The sequence below is a fragment of the Syngnathus typhle genome, linkage group LG7 (assembly GCF_033458585.1).
Source record: "Syngnathus typhle isolate RoL2023-S1 ecotype Sweden linkage group LG7, RoL_Styp_1.0, whole genome shotgun sequence".
In the NCBI taxonomy this organism is placed as follows: domain Eukaryota; kingdom Metazoa; phylum Chordata; class Actinopteri; order Syngnathiformes; family Syngnathidae; genus Syngnathus; species Syngnathus typhle.
The window spans coordinates 6,884,435-6,895,260 of NC_083744.1; the positions used below are offsets into that span (position 1 = coordinate 6,884,435).

At 43.1% G+C, this 10,826-nt stretch overlaps 2 protein-coding genes across 5 annotated transcripts; one reads left to right on the forward strand and one right to left on the reverse strand.

Moving 5' to 3' along the window:
• The first annotated feature begins 201 nt into the window (after nucleotides 1-201).
• Nucleotides 202-5,133, forward strand: impdh1a (IMP (inosine 5'-monophosphate) dehydrogenase 1a). Of its 3 annotated transcripts, none has more exons than XM_061283404.1 (14): nucleotides 202-300; nucleotides 836-884; nucleotides 1,255-1,356; nucleotides 1,466-1,540; nucleotides 1,988-2,194; nucleotides 2,274-2,361; nucleotides 2,427-2,626; nucleotides 2,713-2,803; nucleotides 2,881-2,976; nucleotides 3,178-3,321; nucleotides 3,660-3,801; nucleotides 3,883-4,026; nucleotides 4,323-4,406; nucleotides 5,003-5,133. In XM_061283404.1, the coding sequence occupies exons 1-14, from the start codon at nucleotides 203-205 to the stop codon at nucleotides 5,022-5,024; spliced, it is 1,542 nt and encodes a 513-aa protein (XP_061139388.1). In that variant the 5' UTR covers nucleotide 202; the 3' UTR covers nucleotides 5,025-5,133. The 3 variants fall into 3 exon arrangements, with proteins under 3 accessions (XP_061139388.1, XP_061139389.1, XP_061139390.1); XM_061283405.1 differs by having other exon boundaries at nucleotides 1,466-1,525; XM_061283406.1 differs by lacking the exon at nucleotides 1,466-1,540.
• Nucleotides 5,134-5,593: 460 nt separating this feature from the next.
• Nucleotides 5,594-10,015, reverse strand: prrt4a (proline rich transmembrane protein 4a). Of its 2 annotated transcripts, XM_061284244.1 has the most exons (4): nucleotides 9,893-10,015; nucleotides 9,509-9,815; nucleotides 9,295-9,433; nucleotides 5,594-8,139 (listed from the first exon to the last, which is right to left on the reverse strand). In XM_061284244.1, the coding sequence occupies exons 2-4, from the start codon at nucleotides 9,761-9,763 to the stop codon at nucleotides 6,110-6,112; spliced, it is 2,424 nt and encodes an 807-aa protein (XP_061140228.1). In that variant the 5' UTR covers nucleotides 9,764-9,815; nucleotides 9,893-10,015; the 3' UTR covers nucleotides 5,594-6,109. The 2 variants fall into 2 exon arrangements, with proteins under 2 accessions (XP_061140228.1, XP_061140227.1); XM_061284243.1 differs by having other exon boundaries at nucleotides 9,295-9,815.
• Between the last annotated feature and the right edge of the window lie 811 nt (nucleotides 10,016-10,826).

A 10,826-nucleotide genomic window follows, 5' to 3' on the forward strand; every position in this document is an offset into this window, starting at 1 on the left:
TAGGCTAGCAATTATGTCACTAAACTACTTGTAATAGAAAAATAATGATGTTGGCTTTGACAATTTGACAATTTTTTGTCATCAGTTCAGGTCAGTCAGCGGTATTAAGATTCTACCACACAACCTTGTGCCATTTTTTTTTCTTTTTTACAATTATTCTAAAAAGCTCCACAAATTCTGAGCGTGTGTTTTGGATTTCAGCATGGCCGACTACTTGATCTCCGGAGGCACAGGCTACGTTCCCGAGGACGGGTTGACGGCACAACAGCTCTTTGCCATTGGGGATGGGCTGACGTACAAGTAATGGATGCCAACAAGGCGTGCACACCGCAAACATTTCCCTAGCTGACATAGAAAGTGCAACACGGAGTTGTGCACTGTCTTCCATTAACTGTGTAATCTTGTCAGTGATAACATATCTGCATGGGTTCTGTATGGAGGATTATTTTGAGTCGCATACTTTCAAGGATGACTGAGTGCTGAGTGGATGTTAAAAGCATGCGTGTGTGCGGGCACGAGATAATCGGGTCACTCGTTTCCTTTATGGCTGTTTGCGGGGTTTATCGGTGTCAAGAGGATAAATTCAGAGAGTATTTCCACTTGGATTGGAAGATTAATATTTTCAATAAGGGGAACTTTGTATGTTTAGCGAGCTTAAAAGAGACATACTTGTCACGGTTTAATCTTAATTGATAAAAGGTCTGAGGTAATTTGGTGAAAATACAAAAAAAGCACACTCCAGTCCGTTTTATTTACAGTACATCATTCCAATTCATAACAGAAGTACCGGGTCATTCAAATACATACAATACTGTATTTTGTCTCCCTTTCCCAGTGACTTCTTGATCTTGCCTGGTTTCATTGATTTTTCTTCTGATGAGGTGGTGAGTATATGCAACCATGGACCGCAGTTCATTTAGTAAAAAATCAACCACACTGCATTGTGTCACTCTTGCAATCGGCACCGGTGGTATCACATGCTTATTATCCTTGCCATGTTTTTCGCTTTCCATACTCAGCTGGGACATTAAACTGATTTCCAGCACGTCGCATGAGTTGTTGTCTGAAAGCAGATGCTCACTGAAATCGCACACCTGCGTCCCGCAACCTCAAGCTTGAATTTGGTCTCTAATGATCTGGGGTTGGCGATGTGTTTGAAAATGGAATCATCTAGCATCAACGCACACACCTTTGTGACCATGCAATCATGTGATAAACTCACATTGTATTGCGTCAATTGCCGCGGTTTTGCAGGACCTAACCTCTGCATTAACACGGAAGATCACCCTGAAGACGCCTCTCATTTCATCTCCCATGGATACAGTCACAGAGTCATCCATGGCCATTGCTATGGCAGTGAGTGCCGCCTTGTGCTTCTGTGGCATGTTTTTGTTCACCCAGTTTATCCATCTGATTGCATCATACTAAAGAAAAGTATCTGCTGTCTCTGTTTGGCCTGGTTCAGTTGATGGGAGGGATTGGAATCATTCATCATAACTGTACAGCTGAGTTCCAGGCAAATGAGGTGCGCAAAGTCAAGGTAAGATATGAATGATACCATTTACCCCATTTACCATCAGCAAATGAGGTTTTGATAAATAAATAAATAAATAAATAAATAAATAAATAAATAAATAAATAAATAAATAAATAAATAAATAAATAAATAAATAAATAAATAAATAAATAAATAAATAAATAAATAAATACTAATTTGCATGTTTTTATTCTTGTTTTCCCATTGTTTGGTTTCTTTTCACATTGCTTTTCCCCACATGGATGTGCTTTTTTGGTCAGGTGTGAATAGTCAACAAGACCATATATCATTCTTTGTTGTAGTATATTTTAGGTTTTCTGGTCATTGTTGAATAGAAACCAAATAGGGGAAGGTTGGACCAATAAACTCGTTCGACCAGAGAACACTAACGAAGAACATGGCCCTCTGAAACCATGCTTAAAACCCATTGACATATTTTGTTCTTGTCAGAAATTTGAGCAGGGTTTCATCACGGATCCTGTGGTAATGAGCCCAAGACACACGGTAGGCGATGTTTTCGAGGCTAAGATCCGCCACGGTTTCTCTGGCATCCCTGTTACGGAGACCGGCAAGATGGGAAGCAAGCTGGTGGGCATCGTGACCTCCAGAGACATTGACTTCCTGTCTGAGAAGGACCACGACAGACCCCTCGAGGAGGTGTGTATTCATCTTATCATATTGAGTTCCAAGAAATGCTAATCTCGTTATTTAGATTCAGTCTGACCTATTTTCATAGGCGATGACAAAAAGGGAGGATCTCGTAGTCGCACCCGCTGGTGTCACGCTAAAAGAGGCTAATGACATTTTACAACGGAGCAAAAAAGGTAAACGTGCTATGGGAGAAGATAAATAATCACGACTTGAACCCAAACATCTTTTACTTTTTTAGGTAAGCTTCCAATCGTCAATGACAGTGACGAGCTGGTGGCCATCATCGCCCGGACTGACTTGAAGAAGAACAGAGACTACCCTCTGGCTTCCAAGGACTCCCGCAAGCAGCTGCTCTGCGGGGCAGCGATCGGCACCAGGGAAGATGACAAGTACAGACTGGACCTCCTCATGCAGGCGGGGGTGGACGTGGTGGTCCTGGTGGGTTTTGACAGCACTTTGATCAAGCTCAAATTTATGCAGTAAATAAAACAACAAGCAGTACATGGGAAATTTCTTCTTACTAGGACTCCTCCCAGGGTAACTCTGTTTACCAAATCAACATGATCAACTATATCAAACAAAAGTACTCTGAACTCCAGGTGGTTGGTGGGAACGGTGAGGGTTTTGTTTTTTTTACTTTACTGAGATCTTCAATTACAGATCATCGTTGGCACTTGGTTGTCTCTTTTTAGTGGTGACAGCTGCTCAGGCTAAGAACCTTATTGATGCCGGTGTGGATGCCCTCAGGGTGGGCATGGGCTGCGGCTCCATCTGCATCACCCAGGAAGGTAAATAATAAGGATTTGTGCAAACAGCTAGCATGTAAAGAACCATAAACTGTTTTCCATAGTCTCAAACAACCCACTTTAACATCAGGCTCAGAAATATAGGCTAGCATACTTTGTCTGAATTGATGGCTAGCACACAAAGACAAAGACACCAGAGATGGTCAACTTTTGTTTTGTTTTGTTTTGTTTTTGGCTTTATAGTCATGGCCTGCGGGCGTCCCCAAGGCACATCAGTGTACAAGGTTGCAGAATATGCCCGCCGCTTTGGAGTGCCCGTGATTGCGGACGGGGGCATTCAGACCGTTGGGCATGTGGTCAAAGCGCTGGCTCTGGGAGCATCCACAGGTACACGTTCACGATGTAAAATGAACAAGAACCAAAAAAATGCAGTTATGAAGGTAACAATGCAGTGTTTATTGAGACTGTAATTTGAGAAAACATACCGTAATTTTCGGACTGTAAGTCGCGGTGGGGGTGGGGTGGGCGACTTATACTCAGGAGCGACTTATATACATATAAATGTTTTTTTTCAGTTTTTGGGCACTTTATGGCTGGTGCGACTTATACTCCGGTGCGATTTATAGTCCGAAAATTACGGTATGTATTAAATCTGGTAATAATTTGCAGCCATCATTCTGACGTTCGTTTCCTCTATTTTTGTTACTGTTATTTTCTACACTCAGTGATGATGGGCTCACTTCTTGCGGCGACCACAGAGGCTCCAGGAGAATATTTTTTTTCTGATGGAGTGCGTTTGAAAAAGTACAGAGGAATGGGCTCCTTGGATGCCATGGAGAAAAACAACAGTCAGAAACGCTACTTCAGGTGGGTTTTGGTGGCCTTTTTCTTTCCTGTAAAAAAACATGATGCTATTTCTTGACATCATCATCATTTTTATGTGTCCAGCGAGGGAGACAAAGTGAAGGTGGCTCAAGGTGTGTCAGGGTCAGTCCAAGACAAAGGCTCCATCCAGAAGTTTGTGCCGTACCTCATTGCTGGCATCCAGCATGGCTGCCAGGACATCGGAGCTAAAAGTTTGTCAATTTTACGGTAAGAAAAGTAATAATGAAAGACCAAGTGCTGAATGTGGACACTTGCAATTTGTATGAACAGAAAGTAGCGCGCTCACTCTGTAAGAATAAGATTCAGCATAGTAACAAATCCATTATGCGATTAAAGGACTATTCTTCGCCATTAAAAACTTTTAACATTGCCATCTCGCATCACTTGCTGCAAGGTCAAATTCTTAGAACGCAATCATCTGTCACATGGCTTAAACGTACTTGAAACAAAGACAAACATTACCACCTTCTGGATAAAGTTTGGTACTGCTTGTTTCAACTCAGCTCGATGATGTATTCTGGAGAGCTGAAGTTTGAGAAGAGAACAATGTCTGCGCAGATGGAAGGCGGAGTGCACGGCCTTCACTCGTAAGTTATTTTATGAAACATTTACCCTCATAGTTTTCATTTTGCATTGTGTGCATTTTTCACCCAATTTGAGGCCAACCACTCCTCTGTTTTGAACTCATCTTATTCAGTCCTATTGATGGATGCAATGGCCATGAAACATCATACTGTCTTCTCTCTTCCTCTTCTTACTCATGCTGTCATATTAGATATTCCTTTGTACCATGTAAGTACATCATGCTGCTTTTTTCTCCATGTTTTTGAACAATCCATGACCTGTTTCTCACTGGTCAAGCCAAGGCACATACTTAAAATAGATACACCAAACAAAAATAAGTGTACAAAAATTTGAAAAATTAAAAACCACACATATATATATTTTTAGAGGTTATTTGTCATTTCTGACCATTTAATTGTTTGGCTGTCACTGTCTGTTGCTGGCATAGATAGGTGACCAGAGATACATTATTTATTCTAAAAGGTTAATGACTTTTGTTATAATGTAATGATCATTTTGCACACTTGGCACAACGGTTAGGAATTATTAGTTTGACATACAGGTACAGTGTGATGATGTCATTATATGCCAATTTTCATACATTTTTGTTCGCTTGCAGTTATGAGAAACGACTTTACTGAGGCTGGAGGAAAAGGAAACGCTCGCTCGGGACCGGATGTGCCCACGCCGGCCCTGTTGAGCAGACGAACGACGCCCACGTGAAAAGACTATTAAAGTCTCCCCTTCATATTTCAGCAAAGGTTTTACTTTTTACAACACAATAAGGTAAAATGAGGCTTCTACCTTTGGCCTCAATACAATGCGGTACTCTCTCTATAGAGTGAGTTGAATCCAACTAAAAAAAAAGAAGTTTCCAAAGTTAGAAGCGGACGTTGCTGCCATCAATTTTAATTTTAATACATACAAGTTGAAGCTGAGTATAAGTCACCTAACCAGCCACCCTCTGAAAGGAGTCCTGGTCTAAACAATCTACTGAGTTCAATAATTATATTATAAAATATTTATAAAGTTTAGATGATAATAATACTATATTTTCATATTAATTGAACAATCTTATTATTGTTATAGTTTGCAGTGGCATAAAACTGCATTGCATAATAACGAGAGGTGACATTCAATTGTATAGCTGTACCTAATTAAGTGTCCACTGAGTGAGTATTGCCTAGAAACTCAGGTCAAATAAAAACAATTTGTGCTCTGAAAATGTAACAATTTATTTCATCATAAAAGGAAGGCATCACAAACATGTATTTTATTGAAAACGTTTTTTTCTTTTCTGCTTACTGTTGGAGAAAAATCGACATTGTACATTCCTTTATTAGCATCTCACTTGCACAGTTAGGTGCAAATTCAACAGTATGTGCCGTGAAAGGGCCCGTTTTGTGAGTGTACGTCTGTGTGAATGATTGTTGGAATGTGCACATTGATTAAATAGATGACACTGATTGCACACTCTTGTTCTAAGATACTGCTCATTTTATGTAGAAAAAAATATATATCAATACATTTCTCTGACAGTGTCAATCAAAACAGAGCATTGCTACCACAAAAAGACACAATTGTTGCTCTCGTATTTCATTAGATTGCAAAAGCGTACCTAATTTTGTCATGTGAATCATTCACAGTGAATGTCACCACCACCTTGAGAAAATATTAAATTATAAAACCATGAATTAAATTTATATATATATATATATATGTAAAACTACAGTTCAATGGTGTCACTGCAAATGCTGAAAGTGTCAATTTGCTTGCAAACATTGACAAACTCTGCCTGCACAGCCAGATCCCATTCCAGCTGCTTGCTGTCGCTAAGGTGTTTAGTCCCCACCAGTCGTCCAGATCCCTGGCTATCCCTAGAGGTGGCGCTCAAGGTTCGGTATCGTCTGTAGTAAGACAAGTGAGGGATGGCGCGTGGGAGGTTGTTGTGTGCCACGCTTTGCCCTCTGTTGGCCCAGGAATTGGAGCGTAGCTTTCTTGTCTCCTTGGCGTTGCTACACAAGGCTAGCGTTGAACCGGAAATGCTTCCTTTCCAATCAGGCTGCTCTGATGACACTGGTGCTTTGTTGTGAGATTTCAGTATACCGAGAGATTGGGAAGGTTTAGAATTGTTCTCCTGGTCCAGCTCTCCGCAGGAAGAGGTTCGATAAAGACAACTTTCCGCAGAGGCGGGCCCTTGTTTCGATGTGCCTTGTTCAGGAGAGTCCATTGAATGGCTGGAGGAACTAGGAAAGAGTCTCGGCAAGCCAAATATACTCTGAGAAAATAGGGATTCGCCGAAGAGAGCCTGGTCGATACTGCGGGACAAGTCTATTGGAGATGGAGGTCGTAGGTCCGCAGTAGAGTCAGCCCCTAAACTCAGAGAGGATAGGTGAAAGTTGACATTTTTTGGCTTGTGCACTGGACTCGCAGGTGTCGGTCGTGAAGTAGTCTGGGATTGGTTTGGTAAAGAGATGTAAGCAAGACCATTTGCGGAAGAATCCACCATCAAACCAAGCGGAAGAACCTCCGACTGTCCCTTTGTCGTGACACCGCACTCTACGATCTTCGGTGGTATGTCGGCTGAATTTGCATGCCCCGGAGAGGCCAAGGACATCCCACGCGAGGGCGAGCTACAAGACAGTCGAGACCAAGACCTCGGCCTGGGATGAGCCTTGAAAGACTTGTTATGACAGAACAGAGGATGCGTGCTGATGAGAGACAAACCAAGACATACTCCGGCCTCACACAGCCGGCATCCGATCTGATATCCCCACCAGGGCCAGGGCAGGAAGCCGTAGCTTTCCACCCCGCCGAAACCAAGAGCGTGTAAGATTCCATAGAGTTGAAGGCCTCCGCATCCTAACAAACACACGGAGGCCCAGACTCCGGCACCTGCTGCTCGCCCCCAGTCTTCCACTTTTGCAAAAGGGCAACTGAGGGGATGCGTCAACTCAGGAGATCCGCCGCACTCCCTATTGTCCTCCAGCCTGTAGATGTGTTTGGTGTCCACTCGTACCAGACAGTAGAAGATGACAAATGAGCTTGAGAGAAAGAGTGCCAAGCACACAAAGACGCCCTGAGGGACGAGGAGGACGATACCGGGGATGCTGTGAAAGAGCTGGAGAATGCCAATGCAGCCTAGGGAAACACCAAAGTGCACCAGGGATAAAGACAGCAGGAGGCAAGGTTTGGGGAGGGCAGACAACGAGGGGGAAATGGCCAGTGAAAGGGCAGGATGCTTGCGGGAGCGCAAAGAAAGAAGGAAGAAGGCAAGGGAGAAAGCAGATATCAGACAAGGGAATGGAAGCTGAGAGAGCAGCAGAGAGCTTAGAGGAGGAAGACGGTCTTGATGTCTGTAAGCGTCGTAAAGCAAGCCGAAAGCCTGAATTCCTGCGAATCCGCCGAGGAACAAGTGCAGCAGCGTGAAGTAGTGGCTTCCAGATGGACACCGGAATGGCAGGCCCAACAGGCAGACCACTGAGATCAGGCCAAACACCGTAAAGACAGACCCAAGACCGTAGATGTGAGCTTCCCAGGCAAATCCCCACGTGGCGAGGGCGGTGTTCCAGTCCGAGTACAGAGGAACAAAAAGGGCAGGACTATGATCCAGACCGGGATCCAGGGAGTCACTGGGTGGAAATTCATCCTGGTACATGTTGGGAGTCCATGTTGGGATTGCTGTTGTGACCGATGTCCGAAGAGGACCACTTGGCTTTGGGAGTTGCTGGTCATCGTCAGCACCTTGGACCCCATCTGTCAATTGACAAGAACAGCTGAGTTAACCATGGGCATCAAGCAGTCCCGAGCTATACTAGATTTTTGTTCTGAAAGGTCTTTCTTGCCAGTGCCTGGTCAAGGGAGTGGAGTGGGTGGAGCCTCTGATATTGACCAGTTCTGATGTTGATCAGCTCACCACTTGTGGTATGTTGCATGTGCAAATGCATGGCTGATGAGTAGTGACTCATTTGCATGTGACAAAACCCAAAACCTCCCCCTCAAAACAGGCAAAATTTAGCACTGCTATGAAAATAGGCGTGAACGTGCTGCAGCTCTTACATATTTTAGAGATTCTGATGAAAACGTGTCAAATATTTTATAAACACATAAACCTTTGAAAGGAGAGACTAAAGGATTTATTTGGACTTGTGAGGATTGACTCCAGGATTGTTGTTGCTATGAAGATGCAGCTTCTCCGGTGATGTACGCTACAGAAATGAAGTGGAGTACGTGATGTTAATCCATTATAAAACAGAACAGGCTTGTAAGTGGGTCACACAGAGAGTGGGGAGCAAGCGCAAGTAACGAGTGCGCATAAGAGTGAGGCAATATCGACTTCTCCGCCGCTCCCATTTTGCCCGGATAGAAATATACTGAGTGGTTGTTGTATGTTGTTGTTATTGAATCACTTCAAAGAGATTCTGACGAGTGATATGCAACTCATCATGAAAAAAAACAATGCTAATGCTCAGTATTTTTAGTGGAATGGAACGCATCCTAGTTTTGGTCTTCTATCTATCTATTTCTCATCCAACAACACCATGGGATTTTCCTGGGAATAACTACGGATTCCAGACAGCCTTTTGCCACACAGAAATAAACATTCCCATTTACACCTATGGAAATTTCAATTTCTTTAATGAATGCATGTTGATGTGGGAGGAAGCAAAATCCCAAAGCTCAGAATTGTCATGCAGATATGCTTAACCGCATGGTCACTCCAGCCCACCTAGTTAAGCTGCAAAGTAAGTTTAGCCTGGTTCATTAGTGGAGAGTCATACATCAAGTATGTACATTGTTTGGTCAAAATAAAATAATGTGTAAGTCATTCATTTTGAGCAAGTGTTTTGAGATCATAGTTTGTGATATAATTACGGTTAAACCACTAATATAGTCAACTAGAAATGTTACCTCTTTCTGTCTCTGTGTTAGCTCCTCTAATTGGAATCACATATTCAAAGGCAGCTTTTGATGTTGTTGTAACATTCCTTCCCGATCTGCCATGTGGAGTGCCTTTCTGCTTGACGGATGTAAGATTTGGAGCGGGTTCCTCAGTTGGGAAAACGTTCAAGATAATGCCATCTGTTGAAGAAGCTAATGATGAGGTAACTTCTGCAGCACTCACAGTCTCTGGTTCCTCGTCCCTTCGATGTGATGGCGTTGTCTCCGAAGCCTCCTCGAGATCACTATATTCACCGAGAGCTCCCTGCCGAACGTAATCCCAACTCACAGATGGATTTGAGGAACGTCCGAGTATGTTTTCCTCAATTCCAGAATCAAAAGCTTTACGTGAGAATCCCTTGGGATGTTCTCCCGTTAGCAACGTGCCATGAAATGAGAGAAGCCATAATAGAAGGTGAAGATTCCATTTAAAAAGCATGGTGAGGCTCTGTAAATTCCCACATCACATCTTGGATTGATAATTTGTCCCCCTAGAGGCAAAATAACCACAGACATTAAAAAACACGAGCACAGCTAGAATAGATTGCAACTGTTTCAGCATTCTTACCTCATCCGTAATCCACTCTGCTGCTTCCAACACTGGATCGCTACATAACTGCACTCTCACAGCGTAGTGCGCTTTTTTTTGTATCTACACACACACACACGCACACACGCACGCAGTTGTAGACCCCACCTCTTGCAGATAAGGCCCACTCACTCCGCACATTGACAGTTGAGCTACATTTTCAATTTACCCAATTTGCATTCAACTCAAACTATTGTTTAAAATCCAAACCTAGGCTTGAGACCCTAATTTGAAGCCCTAATCTGAGTGCCTAACCCTGACATGAAACTCTGTCTTGAGAGCCTAATCCTTGTTTAAAACCCTAACACAAGCAGGAAATCCTAATTTTGAATCCTGATGTAAAACTAACTAACTAAAACTAGGGTTTCAAACTAGGGTTTTGAACTAGGGTTAAGGTTTCAAACTAGGGTCTCAAACTAGGGTCAGGGTTTAAAACGAGGGTTAAGGTTTCAAATTAGGGTTTAAAACTAGGCTTAGGGTTTCAAACTAGGGTTAGGGTTTCAAACTAGGGTTTCATATTATGATCAGGGTTTCAGTGGTCTAGTGGTAGAGTGTCCGCCCTGAGACTGGAAGGTTGTGGGTTCAAATTCCGGCCGGGTCATACCAAAGACTATAAAAATGGGACCCATTGCCTCCCTGCTTGGCACTCAGCATCAAGGGTTGGAATTGGGGGGTTAGATCACCAAATGATTCCCGAGCGCGGCACCGCTGCTGCTCACTGCTCCCCTCTCCCCCAGGGGATGGATTAAAATCACACGGGGATGGGTTAAATGCAGAGGACAAATTTCACCACACCCAGATGCGTGTGTGACGATCATTGGGACTTAAAAAAAAACAAAACAAAAAAAAAACAACTAGGTTTAAGGTTTCAAACTAGGCTTAGGGATTTAAACTAGGGTTTAAAACTAGGGTT

Excerpts from the sequence above, each read along its gene's own strand:
- impdh1a (XM_061283404.1), top strand. The coding sequence starts at position 203 with ATGGCCGACTACTTGATCTCCGGAGGCACAGGCTACGTTCCCGAGGAC. Across the intron at positions 301-835 it reads GGGGATGGGCTGACGTACAA|TGACTTCTTGATCTTGCCTG; the intron begins GTAATGGATGCC and ends TCCCTTTCCCAG. Across the intron at positions 3,322-3,659 it reads GGCTCTGGGAGCATCCACAG|TGATGATGGGCTCACTTCTT; the intron begins GTACACGTTCAC and ends TTCTACACTCAG.
- prrt4a (XM_061284243.1), bottom strand. The coding sequence starts at position 9,763 with ATGCTTTTTAAATGGAATCTTCACCTTCTATTATGGCTTCTCTCATTT. Across the intron at positions 8,140-9,294 it reads TAACACAGAGACAGAAAGAG|ATGGGGTCCAAGGTGCTGAC; the intron begins GTAACATTTCTA and ends GTCAATTGACAG.